The following is a 20,865-nucleotide window of genomic DNA, read 5'->3' as shown; positions in this document are numbered from 1 at the left end:
TTTGGGAGAGTCACGTAAAGGGAGTTGAGAGACTTCCCCCCTTTCTGTTGTGACTGTAAATCTAACAGTGTATGTTTTTATCAGCAGCCCCTGGCACTGTGGTCTTGAGGGGTCTCCCCCTGCTCTACAACTGCTGAATGTCTGACCCTGATCAGAATGACAAAGAAGAGGACTAGGAAGGCGATATTCTGTGAGCTCCTTCAAGCCACAGTTGTCTTGGACCATTATCAAAGATCTTAGAGGACCCTTTATTCTCAGTCTTTCCTCTCTTTTGTATTCTACAGTGGCTGCTGCACTGAGAGTGGGAAATGCACCATGACATAATGGGGTTGCTCAGGCAACACACAAGAGTTGCAGAGCATGGCTGGCCTATAGCCCAAAGATCACACTCAGCAACCTTTGCAGTCATTGAGAACTCCTTGGCTACTGCTCTTTGCACCCCCCAGCATTCCACATGGCACTGTGGCGTCTATCCTTACCTCTACCACCACACAGTGGGATAAGAACCTTAGCTACACACATCCAGACCTGTGAAAAAAAATATCACAGGTTGGTGTGTATACAGCCACAATGAACTTCATTGGACTACAGCTTACATACACGGGCATAAAATGTTTACTGTTTATTTCTTTTTCACTCAGGATTGTTGGCAAAAGCTTTTAACCTTGTTTGTTTTTATTTGGATTTTATTGTATGCCAAACAGCAGTTAACAAAACTGAAGTTCTATTTTTAGAAAGCCTAAGTATTTTTATGAGTTCACACCAGGAGTTGTGGAATATACAGCAGAAGGCAAAGGCCCAGTGATATTTATGAATGTACTTCAAGCATTATGGAACTCAGCAGCAGGCAAAGACCCTACCAACTCGGGTGACCGCAAGTCCCATTTTGGCCAGGACAGTCCTTTAAGCCCTATCCTGACTTTTTTGTTTTTTTTGGAGGGGGGGGGGGGGGGGCGCGCAAAAGTCGGCATTTGTCCCATTTGCGCAAGAGCAAATGGGACAAAGACCCACTTTTGTCAAAACAGTACAGTGCAGAGGAATGTGGTGGGGCCGTGTGCATCGATGCCAGCCCCATGCAGGGGGGCAACGCCAGCAACATCAGCCCCAGCCCCACATGTGGGGGGGACAGGCAGGTCTCTGGTGAACAGTGACCCCAGCCCCACGTGCAGCTGGAGCCAGACCTGACCTAGCCCCACATTGTGTCCCCATTTTCCCTTCGAGAAATATGGTCACCCTATTACCAACATAAAATCTAAAATACACAATACACACTGGTGATGGGTTGGATCACAGAAACCCCTTTGGGACCGAAACCTGACCTGCCTAGACTACCTTGGAGCCGGTTTTCCCTGCCAGCTTGGGACTTCAGTGCCTTGCCTTGTTTGAGCCAGACATGCTTGCCTGCTGCAAACACAGATCCAAGTCTGAACCATATCCCGCACAAGCTGCAGGCTTAACTGAAAACAGCCTAAGTGCTCCTGTCTCCAGCACTCAAGATACCTGACTCTCAATGAGGTCCGAACCCCAAATAAATCTGTTTTACCCTGTATAAAGCTTATACAGGGTAAACTCATAAATTGATAGAGAGATATGCATAGCTGTTCCCCCCCCCCCCCCCGGTATTAATATATACTCTGGGTTAAATAAGTAAAAAGTGATTTTATTAAATATAAAAAGTAATAACAGACAGAACAAAGTGAATTACCAAGCAAAATAAAACAAAACATGCAAGTCTAAGCCTAATACAGTAAGAAAACTGAATACAGATAAATCTCACCCTCAGAGATGTTTCAATAGGCTTTTTTCACAGACTGAATGCCTTCCCAATCTGGGCCCAATCCTTTCCCCAATATAGTCTTTTTTCCAGCTCAGGTGGTAGCTAGGGGATTTCTCATGACTGTAGCCCCCTTTGTTCTGTTCCACCCCCTTATATATCTTTTGCACAAAGTGGGAATCCTTTGTCCCTTCTGGGTTCACACCCCTCCTTCTAAATGGAAAAGCACCAGGTTAAAGATGGATTCCAGTTCAGGTGACATGATCACATGTCACTGTAAGACTTCATTACCAATTGCCAGCACACACATATACAAGACGACTTACAAGTAAACAGAGCCGTATACAACCAATTGTCCTTGTTAATGGGAGCCATCAAGATTCCAAGCCACCATTAATGGCCCACACTTTGCATAATTACAATAAGATCTCAGAGTTATATTTCATAACTCTAGTTTCCAATACAAGAATGATACATTCATACAAATAGGATGACCACACTCAGTAGAGTATAAGCTTTGTAATGATACCTTACAAGAGACCTTTTGCATGAAAGATATTACAGTTACATTATATTCACACTCATTAGCATATTTTCATAAAATCGTATAGAACGTAACGTCACTATTTCACAGAAAAAACAGAACTCTACTGTGGCTGACTAGTAAAGTGCTCTTTTAAAGCCTCCCTCAGCCACAGAGCTCCACGGTTGGCTCTTCTAATCGGGGCTGGTGCAACCACTAGGCAAACTAGGTGGCCGCCTAGGGTGCCAAGTGGTTGGGGGTGGCCAAAAGTGCACTCTGGGGAGGTGGTGGAGCGGAGGTGAGCTGAGGTAGGGAGGTGCAGCACGCAGGGGAACCGCTCCCCACCCCAGCTCACCTCTGCTCCGCCTCCTCCCCTGAGCACGCTGCCCCACTCTGCTTCTCTCCCTCCCAGGCTTGCGGCGCCAAACAGCTGATTGGCACCGCAAGCCTGGGAGGCGGGAGAAGTGGAATAGTGGCGGCGTGCTCAGGGAGGAGGCGGAGCAGAGGTGAGCTGGGGCGGGGAGCTGCCGCATGGCTCCCCAGGCTGAGGGGAAGAAGGGGGGGGGGGCAGGGAGCTGCCTCACGGCTCCCTGAGCCGGCAAGCGCACGGTGGAAGTTTCACCTAGGGTGCAAAACATCCTTGCACCGGCCCTGCTTCTAATGGCCCTCCGGCTGTTCCAATTCAGCACACAGCAGGTCAACCTCACCCTCCACCCTGGAGCAGCTTCCCTCCTTTGCCAATCAGATATTAAGCAGTATACAACATGCAACTGCAAGCAGTGGGATGTTTTTCCTCACAGAGATCAAATCTAGTGAATAAAAAACTCCAGCATTCCTCCATCTACCAAAAGTACATTCAACTGTTATTCTACACTTGCTGAGCCAGTAGCTAAATCATTCTTTGGTGCCTGTTAAGATGGCCAGAATACAGCTTCATGAGCCAGGGGAGCAAGAGGTAGGCTGGGTCCCCCAGAATCACTACTGGCATTTCAGTATCACCAGTAGTAATCCAGTGGCGAGGAAAGACTGTGCCAACTGGCAACTTTCTGAACAGTCATGTGTTCTTAAAGATGCAAGCATCATGCACCTTCTCTGATCAGACTGCACTGAAATCAGAGAAGCACTTCCAGTGATCTTTTAGCACTTGCAGAACCACAGTAAAGTAGCCCTTTCTATTGTGGCAATGCAGGCAAAATAGGGATCCGTCCTCTCTATTGCCCCACCACAGTCCAGGAACTCCACTGCTGCAAATCCATCCACTGTTTCCTGTACATCGCCGAGAATCATAGTCCTGCATAACTGGAGACAATTAGTGGCCTCACACACATGAATCAGAATGGCCCCCACTGCAGATTTTCCAATTCCAAAGTGACGGGCCACTGACCAGTAGCAATCCAATGTTGCAAGCTTCCAGAGTGCAATCGCCACATGCTTCTCCATTGGAAATGCTGCTCTCAATTCTGATGATCCTGCACTGGAGGGCTGGGGGAAGCTTGGTACATAGCCCCAGGGACGTGGACTTTCACACTCCTGCAGCCACTGCTCATCATCCCAAACTTGCGTTACAATGCAATCCCAGAACTCAATTCTCCTTTCTTGGGCCCAGAAATGGTGCTCCACCATGTGGAACTGCTTTGTGAATGTGTTCAGCAACCCAGCATTGTATTTCACCTGTCCATCAGCATCCAGTTACTGTGCTGAAATATCTCTGCGTCATCCTCGTTGTGATCCCAACTGTAGCAGTACTCCCTTAGGTTGTGCAAATACTGCAGAATCATGCATTAGCAATGCAGAGAAGAACTGGTGCTGAGCTGTGCAAGCTCCAAGCTTCTGTCAGAGAGTTGGCAGACACTGCAAAGCACCATTTCTCATTTGTATGGGTTGGATTTCACTGAGGTTGGTATTAGGACCTAAGTGTATATACAGATGCATAGACCATGAGTGTGAAAGGAATTTGGCACTCTTCACAAAATAAATTTGAATTTCCTATCTAAGAGTCAGCATAAACTGATCTACACACAAAAAATAGGACTAATATAGAATGCTATTTGGAGAAGGCTTACTTTGCTATTATGCTTATAGTATACTTCTACCAACTTAAAATAAATATTCCACACCTCAACTACTTTCAGTCTGTTGGCAAAACCCACATTAAAAATAGTTTTAACAAATCAAGTACTGACAGGTTTTTTTCATACTTCAAAACGACTGAGCTGTTTTAACTAAAGCTTTCTAAAACAAAAGGAGTACCTGTGGCACCTTAGAGACTAACAAATTTATTAGAGCGTAAGCTTTTGTGAGCTACAGCTGAAGTGAGCTGTAGCTCACAAAAGCTTATGCTCTAATAAATTTGTTAGTCTCTAAGGTGCCATAAGTACTCCTTTTGTTTTTACAGATACAGACTAACACGGCTGCTACTCTGAAACCTTTCTAAAACAAGTTCATCCTGAGGCTGACAGCAAACATGGAAGATATCAGCCTACACAGTTAAAGTTGGGCAGCATTATAAGCAAATGAAAAACTTATGATAGGAAGCGTTAGGCAACCTTAACTACAGATGAAGCTACTAGCTCAGCTTATCAGAATACTGCCTGTACCTTCATACCATGAAACAGCTGAACATTGTATGGGATGCTTGTTGATCAGACGCTAGAGACCTCTAACTGGTCAACAAAGGCAATTCTAAACAGTCAGCTATACTAGTAAAGGGAATAGCTTATATGTGGATAGAAGTAAACACAACTTTCAAATTTTACCAGGTCATGTGACTAACTCAACAATTAGAAGCTGTACAATATGTGAGTTAATGGCTCACCACCAAAACATGATAGTCATGAAGATGCCATGCTTCATGTTGGAAGTTTAGTAGCACCCAGGTCTAAACTCGTAAAACTCCCAGGAAAATAAATGCTGATACAGGTCTCGTTTCAGACACTGAACATTCTTGCAGTACCTGTAGTGACAGCAATTAGTGCTGGCAGGTATCGGAAGTATTTTGCAATACAGATAAAGATTATTTTCAGCTATTAACTTTCAGAAGAGAAAGAGAGAGTCAGAGAGCAGTAGCATGGGGGGGAAAAAAACAGTAACGCATCTTTCAGCACCAGTCACAGCGTATTTATTCCTGATATCTGCTAGAGAGCTATTGTACTGTTTTGACTAAAGCAGCAAGAGGAATTTATCGAATTAAGCATTCAATTAAGCAGAAGGCATTTGCTATGCAGAACATAATATTTGAGAATGCTCCTCAAATCCAGGCAGCAACTGGCACACAAGATATGCTGACTATCAAGCTGAATATATTTTGAGGACAATCACTGGAAGGGTCAGAGATATTAAATCCCCCAAGTAGAAAATGGAATTGGTGAATAATAAGTTAAGTCAAGTCTACTCTTAGCAAAGCTGTAGAACAGTGGGTTCTCAATGAGGAGTATGTGTACCTCGGCGGGTACATCAACTCATGCAGGTATTTACCTAGTTTTACAACAGGCTAAGTCAATACAAACTAAAATTTCATACAGACAAAATGAGAAAGTAAGCAATTTTTCAGTAATAATGTGCTGTGACACTTCTGTATTTTTATGTCTGATTTCGTAGGCAAGTAGTTTTTAAGTGAGGTTAAACTTGGGGTATGCAAGACAAATCAGATTTCTGAAAGGGCTTCGGTAGTCTAGAAAGGCTGAGAACCACTGCTCTACAAAAATACCATTAGCTATTCCAGTGACTATGAAGACTCCATGTCACTGTAAGTGCTCTTTGGCCCATCTTGATTCAACAGTATTCTGTAGCAGAGTTGGAATTTGCTATCCACATTAGTGTGCATTCTTCATCAATAGCTACTGAGAGAAACTGAACCCGTAACTACTACCTTTGTAGTGATGACTACAGTGTATTGATAGTTATAAACCCTGACAGGCATTTAAATGTCACAGCATATATACCATCATTGTTTTCTAGACATGTCTAAGTAGTAAAATGGGTATAATGTTTGACATTAAAGATGGGTTTTAAAAAGTTCTAAGTACAGAGTAGAATACGTTCAAGAAAAAGGCTGTACCAGGGGTTACATATTAGATGAGCCTCTAAAAAGAGCAGGTATTTCATCTAGCATCATGCTTTTAACTCAGAGTGCAACTTTTTTACAGCTTTGCTTTCTCAATACTCCTACTACCGAAGGAATTCACACAAGGTATTATAAGCCATCTAGAGCAGAATAGGGAATTTGGTTTGAAAACATTTAAAATCTAGCATAAGTTATTCAAGCAGTTTTAAAGAAGATCAGTGTTTAATGTTGGCTATTCTACATCATCCTTTTCAAAATTTAAAATGTTTAAGTCTTGCACTGATCTTAGCTGATAATGAAACAATGGCTTGGGGTGAAAACATCCTGCTATTCTTTTGTTCTAATCGCATTCTTATTTTCCCCTATTTGCATAGGTCAAGAAACAGTCACCACTAAACCTAGCCAACAAATGCAGTTTCAAAACAGTATTCAAATAAAGGATGTTACAGCAAATCAAACAGCGCAGTAATTAATCAAAAGCATGACAGACTACATATTAAAGTCAATATGATGTGAATTATTAAGATCTTCAGTCTGCACACAGTATAAATTAAGAGCATAGCAGCCAAGACCCAAGTTATTCCACTCTGCTATTTTTCTGATCTGCGAGTACTGAAAGCTCAAGTGAGAAAACATACTAACAATTTAAAAGTTCACATTAAAGTCTGATGGAGAGCACAACAGAATAAACTGAGTTAGATGATCATGGAAATTGGGGTGCTGGTGAGGGGAAGAGAACAGAATCTAGACTTGAGAAGTGTTCTGTGTACTGCAGTACATAAGGATAGTCAAAGAGCTGCAGAAAAAGATGACAAGAAGAAGAGAATGAACTAAGAATTCAAGAGCTGGCTTTACACAAGCTATGTTTTGGGTAAGTAGATGCAGTGATCTCTAAAGGAGAGAGACAATTTGCCTAATTTCATGAAGTCATAACTTTGCTAGACACTAAAATTCATGGATTTAGGACACTGGATTTATGACTTATTACAACTATCTGCAAACCCACTAACCCCCTTTTTGTCCTATGACTGTAGAGATTTTAATACGTATTGTAAGAGACCATTCAAGGTGAACTACTTATGTTAAACAATCTCTTCCACCTTGTGTTTAGCGGTGATACAGAGTACCTTTCCCTGGCAGGGAGTGTCTCAGGGACGCTTCAGCTCAAACATCTATACGGCAATTTTATGGTCCCACAATCCCAAGTCAGCTGACCTGGGCTCAGACTCTGTGCCACTTTAAAAAAAAAAAAAAAAAAAGAAGACCATTACACTATAGACACTGTGTAAGTGCGAAAATGTCTCTTTCACCAACAGAAGTTGTTCCAATAAAAAGGTATTACCTCATCTATCTTGTCTCTATGAATCGCTAAACACCATTATGAAATGGCATGACAGAAATGCACCAAGTCTAAGATCACTGTATGGCATGAGTTACACTCATTTATTGCTAGCATAAAAACCTTTTTACAATATTAATTTATGGAGTGCCTTTTCCAGCATGCTTCCCAAACCAGCATTCTACCTCTCTTAATCTATCCAACACTTAACCTGTAAGGAGCTTGCATTTTGAAAATGAACACAGAAATCACAGATTAATAAGTGCCATCACTCCATAGAAATTTCCAAGCCTAAGAACAGTTAGCAAATGTTTCAACTTTGTTTCCCATCAGCAGCCAAAGGAAATGTATTCGTAGCAACTAGATGATTACTGGAAATGAGAGAATCAGGAAGCAGAGTTCTGAATCTTCTATACACACAGAAACATCCCTGGAGTTAAAGGTGACAGAGATCAATGAGATTGGGTACACATCTTATTTGCTTCTGTATTATCTATAAACACCTGGAAGTCTCCCTCAACCTTCCTTCCAAAAGCATTATTGAGTTGTGTCTAAGTATTTGAATGAAGCTCTTCTCTATCTCAGTGCACTCAGTGACTAGAAAATTAGTGAAGTAATGGTATTACAAAATTTGACGCTGGAAGCTGAGCAACCGAATGGAGGAGGAATTTTTATTCAAGTGTTCAACAATATGCATCTGAAATGAGTGACTGTTCAAGAGAAACTGTTAGAATTAGCAACTCAGTTAAGGTGAAGCTCAATAATACAGGTTCAGAAATTCTCCCCTCAAGTAGTCTTCAGCAAAATCAGGAACAACTATACTTAACATTCTAGATTTGTCCAAACTTTAAAAGAAAATAAGAATTTAGATATTTATACATCATAAAGCAGCAAAAGGCAATGGGCACAAGCCAACTTCTATAAAAATGCTGAGATCACCGAATGCTAAAAGCAGATGTACTGGTGACCCAAGACATAATTTGACCAACTCCCTGGCTCCACAGACAGACCACCTGTACCTGATAACAAGTGTCAGCAATGGGTGCAGCTGAACTAGCGTTAGAACACATGGCATTATTTTTAAACCCATTTCATCATTTAAGAAATGACTACTGAGCCCTCCTTACACAAGTTTTTGTTGTTGTTTTTACACTTTTCCACCAGTAGGATCATTACTGCAGCCATTTATGTGTTTAAACATAGTGTCATTCAGTCTTGCTCTGAACAGGGTTTAAGACAATGTAGTTAAAAAGAAAAAAACCAACACACATTAGTGGCCACCTGGAGCTTTCACTACACCAGTGGAAAATTGTTGCCAAGCAGCTCTAGTGTAGTATCATAATTTTAAACCTCATTCCACACACGAGACATGTAAGGGAGCAAGATCATTTGACCCACCTGTGAAAAAGAAATCAACAGCTAACAGTAAAGGGCAGAAATTGAGTACTACATCAGACTGAAATTGATGAAATGCAATTCAACAATGTTACCTTAGCTGGAATTTCACCAGAAAGCCAGGGTTCACATCTGCTTTTTCAAACAAACAAAAAAAAACCAAAAAACATGTTTGTAAAAGACTCAAGGTCTTTAACTCGAGCTTAGTGATCTTGAGCATTTAAGTCTCATCTGAAAGACAACATTTTCAAGAGAAAAATGTCCCTTTACACCATACTGAGCCAATGCTTTAGTAATTACTATCAGGAAAGGGTAACAACTCACTAATTTAACCTAATGCTCCCTGAAGGTCTCCTAATCAAGCATAAACTGCTTAGCTTGCAAGATCTGACAGTGTAATACTACTTTTCCATTACAATCAATAAATGCAGTGGTAGGGTAAAGAAAGGTAATCAAGCCAAAGAAAGCTTCACCTGAAGGTGAGCATTCCACTGTTATGTCTGAGCAACCTTAAGCATGAATTACTTTTGCCAGGGCAAAGTAGTTTTGTAGGGTCCAGTTCAGGTCCCTTATCACATGCCTATGACAGTACCCTCCACCTCAGCCACCCCATATCTGGAGGCCTACTCCCATGGGCATACACAGCTAATATATCTGAGAGACTCTGCATCTTCTTGGAATCCTTCTCTACACATCATCCACATCTTCCCCATTAGAAAGGGCCACGATGCCAGCAAGAGAGCCAAAGGATAAAATTGGGAAGCCTCATGACTACAGCTTACCAGAATCAGATAGGACTAAAGATGGGAAATCTGACCTGCCAGCCAAAGTACCATTCTAGATGTGCATATGGTCCAAGGCCCTCTAAAACTGCACAAGCCGTATAGGCATAAGATAGTCACCACATGGCAAAGTCTTACAAATGGAATGGCATCAGTGTGTCTTGAGCCATGCCAGTAACAATGTCAGCTTTCTTTAATAAGTTTTGATAGACTATGCCATTAAACCAGGGGTGGCCAACCCGCGCCTGAGAAGGAGCCAGAATTTACTAATGTGCATTGCCAAAGAGCCTCAGTAACACATCAGCTCTACCCTGCCCTCAGTGTCTCCCATCCACCAGCAGCACTGCTGATCAGCACCTAACCCTCCATCTCCCACCCGCTGCGATCAGCTGTTTTGTGGTGAATAGGAGGCTCGGGGAGGGGGAAGAGGAGGAAGGGCACAGGGGAAGGAGTGGAGTTCTTGGGGGAAGGAGTGGAGTGAGGCCAGGGGCAGAGCCAGGGGTTGAGCAGTGAGAACCCTGTAGCACATTGGAAAGTGGGCACTGTAGTTTCAGCCCTGGAGTTGGCACCTATGCAAGGAGCCACATATTAACCTCTGAAGAGCAGCAGGTGGCTCCAGAGCCAGAGATTGGCCACCCCTGCATTAAACAATAGAAGATTAAACAAGATCCTTAACAAAAATAAAATGTAGTGACCAACATTTTTCCAAAACTTCCAGTGCCCGGTGAATGGACTTAGTACCAAAGGGCAAAGATTACACAAAAGTGATCCTTATTTCCTAAACTTTTGCATGCAGCTGCACTTTGAAATGATGATGACTCATAGCTTTATATTCCCTTGTATAAATTGAAAATTTCTGCACTTAATCAGTGCAGGCCCCACGGTTCCTTATGTTTTCTCTCTCTCTCCAGTGTTACCTCTGAAATAGGACTAAAAAAAATTGTTTAAGATCCCAATGTCTCCCATCATCATTTAATCAGTAGTCCAGAGTAAGGGCTATAAATCAAATTATTTTAAAATAATCATAGCTACGAAGGTGGCCTATAACAAGCTATGATGCTATGTAGATATTTAATTCAATGCTACAAGTATGAATTGTTGTAGGTAACTCAAAAAACAGTTTGATAACCCATTTGTGGCTCTGTCGTCACTAATTCTGAACTAGAATAGCAAGCCATGGAATCCTATGCATCTACTTCCATGCTATTGCATAAAGTATTTTTACATAGCTATATTGTAAGCTTTCATCTCAGGTTCCAATGATAAGTTCACCACATGAACTTAACACCTCCAACTGTTGTGAAGTTTTTAACTTCACTTGAGACTTGAATGATAGTTAACTGAACAAGGCTGTAATAACAACGTCAATAGAAACACTCAGGTTTTAGTTCTAGTGTCAGAACACCACCACCAAACCATTACAGTCTTCTTTTTAAAATATGACTGTTTCTCTTGTGAAACAGGAGTCAGGTCCATGTTTAAGTTTTCTTACCACAAAAAATGCCCATGTGGATTTCGTTTTTACAAGGAAGAGCTCCTACCCAGTAAGCTTCAATGGCAATCTCAGCCAAGCTCAGAAAAGCTTGTAATTAATAAGCATCTCATCAGTAAGAAATACTGACTGGTTTGTATTAAAATAACGTAACTCATGAATTCATCTTCCTTCATAGGAAGAAACACTATTTTATAACATTATCTACATTTATTAAATTCTCCTCTTTTAGTTTGTAATATTTGCCACTAACAGGTATGGACTGAATCGTCTCACTAAAGGTCTACTGATGCTTATAATTCTTTACTCTTAGTTCTGCAGTGAAATTGCCCCTAACTCTAATCCTTAGCTGCATAATTATAGCTTTTTGCATTATTTATAAAGAATGATTGTCCAGGCATTTTAATCAAATGGTCCCAAATAATCAGATGTTCAGATCCGAGTGAGGTAAATAAGGTGCTGGAGCCGAGGTGAGCAAACTTTTTGGCCCAAGGGACATATCTGGAAATAGAAATTGTATGACAGGCCACGAATGCTCATAAAATTGGGGTTGGGGTGTGGGAGGGGGTGCGGGCTCTGTTCGGGGTGAGGACTCCAGGGTGGGGACAGAAATGAGGAGTTCAGGGTCCAGGAGGGTAGGGTAGTTGGGGGTTGGGGGGTGAGGGCTCCAGCTGGGGGTGCGGGCTCTGAGGTGGGGCTGGGGATGAGGAGTTTGGGGTGCAGGAGGGTGCTCTGGACTGGGACCAAGGGGGTTCAGAGGTCAGGAGAGGATCAGGGCTGGGGCAGGGGTGCAGGCTCCAGCTTGGGGTGCAGGCTCTGGGGTGAGGTTGGGGATGAGGGGTTTGGGGTGCAGGAAGGTGCTCCAGGGTGCGATCAAGGGGTTCAAGAGGAGGCACAGGCAGAGGCTCAGGGGTGTAGGCTCCAGGTGGTGCTTAACTTAAGGGGCTTCCGGAAGCAGCGGCCATGTCCCCACTGCGGCTCCTACGCCACCCCATCTGCAGGCACCACCCCTGCAGCTCCAATTGGCCGCTGTTCCCGGCCAATGGGACCTGCAGGGGCGGCGCTTGGGGCGGGGGCAGTGTGCAGAGCAGAGCCCCCTGGCTGCCCCTCCACATAGGAGCCTGAACAGGGCCATGCCATTGCTTCCGGAAGCACTGTGGTGCAGCCCCCGACCCTACTGCCCGGCTGGAGCGCCAGAGGGGGGCCATGCCACTACTTCCAGAAGCAGTGTGGAGCAGACCCCGACCCTGCGCACCAGCTGGAGTGGGGAAAGCCCGAGACCCCGCTCACCAGCAGGAGCTTGAGGGCTGGCTTAAAACGGCTGGCAGGACGGATCTGGCCAGTGGGCTGTACTTTGCCCACCCCTGTGCTAGAGAGATGAGAACTCCCCCCTTCGCTGCTGCTTGTTTGGCTTGATACGTTTTGCCACAACTAGAGCTCATCTGAAATTTCCAGTAATGATTCACCAAGTCTGAAATGTTTTGTCCAAATGTCACTTTAACTCACCAGCAGCCAGGGCTCCCAGGGTCCATCCCAGACCCATAGTACCTGGAAACCCCAAGTCCTCAGTCTGTGACAGGCCCGGGGACCTCAGCAGCTGCAGAGTGAAGTTGACATTGTCCGTTCTGAAACGGACAAGAATGTCAATTTCACTCACCAGCTGCTGGTCCAAATGGAAGAAACACCATACAGCAGTGTTTCCAAAATGAAGTTTTCAGGTTTCTTAATTTGTGAAAAAAACGTGGGAGGGAGAAGAGTTTTTGTTCAACCCAAACCATTTTTTTTTTTCAGTCCAGCTTGCAAACTGGAAAAAAAAAACCGAACACCAATTATTCCCTCAGTTATAACCACAGATGGGTTATAGTAGGGCAGCTGCAAAACTGGAAAAAAAGTCACACGAGAATAAGCATCTGACTACCAAGTACACTTTGTCCCATTCTACAGTAACTCACATCGTTCAAAAGTCCTTCTTTTCTTAAAACTTAACACAAAGGTCATCTCGAGGTTGAGATTAAGCAAGGAGAGTTTCAGACCAAAAAGTTTTCAGAAAGTTCTGGGTAGGTGAAAAAATGAGTGGCTTATAATGTAATTCCAATTCAATATCATCTATAGCAATTACTATTTCCTGATTTATCAATAGGTACAGTACACTCAAAACTACATTAAAACGTTAAAGTTATTAAGTCAAAGACTCAAAACCTAGGCAATGCCAGAATTAAGGTTGCCTGTGCAACCTTAATTTGACATCATTGTGCATATGCATTATGATGTAGTCTTTAATTATATGACCACATTTTTCTCCACAGGATCCCAGCCTCATTCAGTGCACAAGTTAGTGCTGCTCTGGGGATGAATCAATGTTATGTAGTGAAGGCGACTGTAGGACCCATGGGTAATTTGCTGCAGAAGTTGGAAGCTGTATAGTGAATGAAGTAAGGAATTGAAGGACGAGAAAGGATGGTCTCATGTTAAGGAAGTTGAAAGCCATCATGAAAAACTGGATTCCAAGCCTGCCTCTGCCGCCGAATTCTGTTGCGATGTTATACAAGTCACATTAACCAAGTTTTTCACAGGTGGTGACTAACTGCATGTCCCTCAATTTCTTGGTGCCTAACTTGACACTAAGGTCTGATTTACAGAAGTGCTGAGCACTTGCAACTGAAGTCAGTGGGAGCTGTCATTTGAACCTATCAAGTTCTATATAATGCTAAGTACTCAAAAATCAGGTCTCAAATTGGGCACCCCAAATTAGTGGATACTTCTGAATTTAATCAGTAAAGTGTGATCAAATATCCACTCATTTCCAGGCGTATTTTGAAAATAATTAATATTTGAGCAGCATTCAGATCCTGTAGTGGCGAGCACCAAAGAACTGCCCATACGGAAATTAATAATTCTGTCTTCACAGCAGGGTTTGGATAGCACTAAGTAAATAAGAAATGGGCCAAACATTAAACAATGAGTAGAAAAGTATTGAATAATTGCTCATTAAATGAGCATTGTCTATGCTGTGTGCTGAATGAGGCCTGGGTGTTGTGGGGAAAAAAAAATAGTATGTGATCATTAATTAGACTTTATCATAATACATATGCACAAAGGGACCAACTTAAGGTTGGGCAGTTGTATGTGTAATTTCCCAGGTTTTTAAAAACCTGGGAAAAACAAATTCCATCATGTAGTGTCATACTGACACCACACTGGATTTCAACAAAGCTGGAATCTTTGATCCATGTCTCAGACCTCATCCAATGGCGTAAGTGACAGCAGTAATAGGTGAGCTAACTTTTATGTGGACTTGCGCTACAGGGAGATGAGATGCACACTTCATGAGTTTCACAGATATTTGCTGACAGCAGAGGAATGGTGAGCCTCAGGAAATCTTGAGATCCATCCTAGGCTCAGAAGGGGTATATGCTTTAGTGGGCAGAAACTCTTCTGTCCATTCCTGCAAGCTTGACCTCTTCTGCCTTGTCCCCTCCAAGCTGTCTGTCCCACCACTGGCTCCTTGTCCCAGTTCCAGCCTCCACTCCTCAGACTTCAGATCCTAGATTCCTTCCCCAGCAAGTCTTAGTCTTACCCCTCCAGACTCCTCCATCCAAGTCTCCCCCTTCCCAGTTCTGCCCTCCTCCTTCTCCCCATCTCCTTGCCTATGTATTCCTAGGCCCCACTGGTTTTGTTCTCAGTCCACCAACTCCCAGTTCCAGCCTCCCTTCCCAGGGCTTTCAACCATCCTCATTATCCTCATTTCCCCTGGCTCCTTGACCCAGTCTGCTTGCCCAGCTAGTCTCAGTTCTTCCCCTGCACCTTGGCTCCTCGTCAGATCTGTCTCCCCTCCTCTCCACTGGTTCCCAGACTTCTTGCCCTGCCACATGGGCTGAGTAGTAGAGGAAGTAGTGACCGGCCTCAGAATTAGGTAGAGAAGAGGTTGAGCAGAAGAAAGTTCTTCTGCTAGATAGAAAGAAAGAGGGGAGGTCTACTTGGTTTCAGACAGATAAGTAATGGATTGGGAGATTAATTTTTTCCTTTTTTTTGCTTTTTAAATTCTCTATTGGTTTTTGGGTAGTAAAAACCTTTTAGCCCTGGCCAACATAAGAAGCTACATTGCCAAGAAGTACATGCTAAGGAATGAGAAATTTAGATGAGAATACTTTTTGGAATTCATGAAATGCCAGATGTTCATAAAAAGTCTTTTGTGATTTTCAGAAAACATGAGCTTTTGTGTAATGGAAGTCCTCTGAAAAGTGGATGCAAGATTGAAATATGAAGTGCATGGAAGCAGGAAATGTACCATAGTGTCCTATTACTAAACTGATCCCTGAAATGCAACATGAAGAATTCAAAACATCTGCTACCTTGGCACCACAAGAGTTCTGTTTTGGAAATTTTGAAATACTCTGCAATTTACAAGCCAAAAAAAAAAAGTGTCCTTAATTCAACAAGTGATCAGAAGGGTTCTCTCCAGGCAGAGTACATAGGAAAGAATTTTGATACGCTTCTTTAACTAAATAGGCTATGAAGTCATTATTCATCTGGAAACAATTTCACTGTGTAGCTATAGATCCATTTTCAACGTCTTCCAGTAGGAGAGAAGGGAGGCATTTTGGTTGAATACATATTTTGTCATATTCTGGGCAGGCTTCTTTGCGAGCCCTACATCTGTAGTATGACAATATTGGTCTATATCCAACTTGTAAGGAATAACACTTCCTTTTTTCAGCATACACAACTGAGATTGCTCTTGTAATGTCTAATTTAGGAACTAGAAGTTAACACCGGTTGATACCTTTCCCCTTCAATTTTAGTAGATTGCTTTTAAAATAGGCTGCACCCATTACATAAGAATGGTCTGACCCAGTAGGGCCAAAGGTCCATCTAGCCCAGAATCCTGTCTTCCGACAGCGGCCAATGTCAGGTGCCCCAGAGGGAATGAACAGAACAGGTAATCATCAAGTGATCCATCCCGTGTCACTCATTCCCAGCTCCTGGCTAACAGAAACTAGGGACACCATTCCTGCCCAGCCATTGATGGACCTATCCTCCAAGAATTTATTGAGTTTTTTTTTTGAACCCTGTCATGGTCTTGCCTTCACAACATCCTCTGGCAAGGAGTTCCACAGGTTGACTGTGGGTTGTGTGAAGAAATACTTCCTTTTGTTTGTTTTAAACCTGCTGCCTATTAATTTCATTTGGTGACCCCTAGTTCTTGTGTTATGAGAAGGAGTAAACACTTCCTTACCTACTTTTGACACCAGTCATGATTTTATAGACCTCAATCATATCTCCCCTCAGCCGTTTCTTTTCCAAGCTGAAAAGTCCCAGTCTTATTAATCTCTCCTCATACGGAAGCTGATCCATACTGAGGCAGATTCAACCACCCAAAGCAGACAGAAGAAATGTCTTCCCTTGTACTCCTTCAACAGATTAAAGTGTCCCAGTGATAGCAAATGCTTGACCAATGAAAGTAAGAGAAAAATGCAAGACTACAAGCCAGTAAGGCTGAGATTTTGTGTGCCACCTGAAGGAATTAAATCCCACAGCCAAGGACTTTTCACCAAGAACTGCACCAGTACTAACGCAAGCACATTTAAGAAACATCAGCAGGATCACCACTACCCTGGTAGAGAGGCAGTCATAATTTAGTCTGTACACAAATTTACAGTTCCGAACTATCACCTGGATTTGCAACCTTTAACCAAGCAGACAATTTTAGAGCACACATTTAGTGTGCACACAGCTACCCATTTCATAAAGACAGGTCGGACTCCTCTTTCAGCACTAGATGAAGCTTCTGAGTGATTTTCAAAAACAGCCTCAGGAAAAGAGCACTGTAAAAGAAAGTTCCACCTGGAGGTGGAAAATGCACTTTAAAGCATTGCTTTCTTTAGCTCAAGGCATAAACGCAGACTCTGTGGAGCACTCACAGAAAAAAAAATTAGCGGGTGCTTAGCACCCAACAGCAGCCAAGCACCCACCCACTCCCACCTGCCTGCGGCCACCACAAATTAACTCCTCCCCCTCCCTCCTGGCGCACCCTACATGCCACAGCACAGCTGTTCAGAGGAGTGCAGGAGGCGCTGGGCGGCAGGGGGAGAAGCAGGGACGGGGCGCACTTGGGGGAAGGGATCTGGGGTGGAGCAGGGCTGGGAAGCTCAGGGACGGGGTGGGGGTTTGGGAGAAGAGATGCAGGTGGGGTGGGGTCTGGGGCTGAGTGGGGATTCAACACCTCTGGGGAAAATTAGAAGCCAGTACCTGTGGGTCAGGGTTAACAACTGGAGTAAGAGGAGATTTGTCAACATAATTTTTAAAAACTTTATTGAGACAGTAGCGTTTGCAAAAGAATTATCTGCACACTTGTCTGTTTTGTGTTCAGTGACTAATGTAATACTAAGCAGATGAGGGCAAGAAATGGATAGAGAGATCTGAGAATCTATATTTCATGAGTATATCTAAGATTACTCATGAAAAAACATTAAAACACTAAGATTACAAAAGTCAAATATTCAAAAGTTAGGAAATGCCAAAATTAAGATGGTTTGTGTAACTTTAATTCAGCCCCCTTGTGTGTATACGTCATGATACATTCTTTGATTACATGATCACATACTACTTTTTCCATAGGACCCCTGCCTCATTCAATGCACGAAGACAGACTAGCTGCTGAGGCAAATCAGGGCTGTGTAGTAAAGGAGGCTATTGTCTGTAGGGCCCCTTCATCATTTGCTGCAGAAACTGGACGGTGTGTAGTGAAAAAGGCAAGAGATGACAGGAAGAGAAAGGACTGTCTCCTGGTTAAGGCAGTTGAAACATGCCCTAGAGAACTGGATTCTACCCCTACTTCTACCATAACGTTTGTGTGTGATGTAAGGAAATTATTTAAACCAACCTTTTTACTGGTGGTCACTAATGATGTGTGCCTCATTTTCTGGATATTCAATTTGAGACCATGGATCCAATCTACAGAAGTGCTGAGAACTCATAGCCAGAACTCAAGTCAATGGCAGCTGTATTTTAACATATACATGCTATATAATGCCAAGTACTCAAAAAAAAAAAATCAGGCTCTATGACTCCAATTGAGCATTCAAAAAAAAAAAAAAATTAGTCGATACCTCTGACCTTAATCTCAGTGCCTTAGTTCCCCACCTGTAAAAATGGGGATACTACCACTCCCTTACCTCAGAGGGGTTTTGTAAAAACAAATTAATGTTTGTGAACCATTCAAATAGTGGCAAAGATTGCAAGGTAACCATTTCCATAAAGCATGTATATGTTCTGATACACAAGAGATGATCAAAGCCAGCTTTGGTAAAATACACGCTGCTGGTTCAAAGATAACACTCCAGGCATTTCACACAGGACACCAAAGTGCTCTCCAATGGAAACAACTTTTAATCACTACACACCTGGAAAAAAAAAGTTGAGTTTATTTGTCTTGGCAAGAGTGTATGCCACCAGCAGTCCCTCAAGAAAGTTGTTCCTACTCATATTTCACAGGTGTATTACAGATAGTATACAAGAGTGGTACCCCTAAGTTTATCCACAACTGGAAAACTTCAAGGATTGTACCTTCAACTGAAACAAAGTTCACTAATAAAGAGTCATGAACTATTTGCTACTTTATTCCTCCCAGATGGCCAATATCTACATCCTGCATACATTTGTGCAATTTAAACCACCTACATATATTACACCCTTCATTACCTCCTTCAGGTGGCAAACTCACAACATAAGTTTATAAAATCACTGTTACCCAAGAGTTAAAATTTTAATTACACTACCCCCCCCCCAAAAAAAGTGCACAGCCCATACCTAAAGTTTCTTAGTGTGGTTAGAAAAAGTGGATCATCTAGTCTCCCTTATCCTCCCTATGCATTGTTTACAAACAAGTATTAGTTCAGATTATTGGAATATTGACTTTGGTAGATTTAGGAAGTATCCTACAGAAAAGTTTCAGATTTTGTTCAAAGAGGCAGGCAATCCAGAAACCATTCATAGCATACAGTTAACTTCTCTTATCCAGATAATCACTGGAGCGTCTACCAACAGTAAATGCTGTTACCACTAGACGAGGAAGTTACCAGGTTACCAACCCAAGCACCTCGCCCGAGGGGCCATCGCCGGATGACAGGACTACCCAGCAGCCAGCGCCCTCTGGGCAGGACACTGGGAGCCCTGCTGCCACCTTCAGAGAGGGAGGCAGACAGCCGCTAGATGGGTCACATCCCAGCCCCTAACAGGTAGGTTTTTGCCAGCCCACTGCCCACGACAGCCACAGCCTGGGCTCCTCCCCTGCCTACACCGCCCGGCACCACTCTGAGGCCGGCACAGGCAGGGGAGGGCCCCCCACGACAGGAACTCACAGTCACAGGCCCTCATGCCAACAGAAGAGGCCTGTCAGGGGGAGGGTCCGGCACCGCGGAGGGGAGCGGATGGAGAGAACGAAAAGCAGCTGCCGCCCGCCTCCCTTCCGGAAAACTGGGAACCTAGGGCCGCGCAACGAACCTCACCTCCTCGCTCGGCAGCCCGACCACCTCCACGGGAGAGGCCGCCATGGCCGGCCAGGCAGCGGTATCCTAGACCAACGGCTACACCACAGACGCACCTTCCTCCCAACGACTGCCTACTCGTGTTTACACTCTACCCCGCCCCGGCCAAGCCCCGCCCCAGCCCACAGCGCGCGCGGCTACAGCCAACAGATGGCGCGTGCGCGCTCCCCCGATCCCAATCAGCTCCTCCGCCCCGGAGACAGATCCCCCCTTCTGATTGGTTAAGAGTCGGGTCTTCTCTTCGCCCCTGGAGACAGATACTCCTTCTGATTGGCTGAGAGCCCCGCCTTTCCTCCGCTCCTGGAGACAGATACACCTTCTGATTGGCTCAGAGCTTCGGCTTCTTTGCGCTCTAGGAGACAGATACTCCTTCTGATTGGCTAAGAGTCCAGCCTTCCCGCCCCACTTGGAGACAGATACTCCTGATTGGTTAAGATGCCCGCCTTGTGTCCGCTTCTGGAGATAGATATACCTTCTGATTGGCTCAGAGCTCCCCCTTCCCTCCGGCCTTGGAGATAGATACTGCTTCTGATTGGCTCAGAACCCAGTCTTGCCTCCGATCCAGGTGTCAGATACCCCTCCTGATTAACTTAGTTACCGAAAGCCCGTTTAAATGCTGAGCTGCGCCCTCAACAGGTCACAGGGTGCAGCGTCTCCCTGCTGAGCTCTGGGTAGCGCGTGGAGGTTCCCGCCGCGGTGGCCCCGTGAGCCGGGCTACAGGCATTGTGCCAAGCAGGCAGGGAAGTGCCTTTGATGGGGGCTGGGACCCCCCGGTGCTTTAGCCCTTCCGGGTACAGTGCCAGCCCGAAGGATTCAAAAGTCATCAGATTTGCCCTAAAAATTGTGAGATTGGTTTAACAGGCATGAGTTTTACTAATTAATAGGTGTGGCCTTCGTCTTATACATCCTCTGCAGTTGGTGACTTTTCGAGTCACATTGTCAAGTTTTTCT

At 43.9% G+C, this 20,865-nt stretch overlaps 1 protein-coding gene across 1 annotated transcript in view; it reads right to left on the bottom strand.

Moving 5' to 3' along the window:
• NEDD4 (NEDD4 E3 ubiquitin protein ligase) overlaps window positions 1-20,014 on the bottom strand; it is a 127,697-nt gene extending 107,683 nt beyond the window's left edge. Inside the window, exon 1 of the mRNA XM_048866771.2 lies at window positions 19,876-20,014. Coding sequence (XP_048722728.1) covers window positions 19,876-19,920 — 45 coding nt within the window. The 5' untranslated portion in view covers window positions 19,921-20,014. The remainder of the gene's footprint in view (window positions 1-19,875) is intronic.
• Between the last annotated feature and the right edge of the window lie 851 nt (window positions 20,015-20,865).

This window comes from Caretta caretta, chromosome 10 (assembly GCF_965140235.1).
Source record: "Caretta caretta isolate rCarCar2 chromosome 10, rCarCar1.hap1, whole genome shotgun sequence".
In the NCBI taxonomy this organism is placed as follows: Eukaryota; Metazoa; Chordata; order Testudines; family Cheloniidae; genus Caretta; species Caretta caretta.
This window is presented reverse-complemented; position numbering and strand designations above follow the sequence as displayed.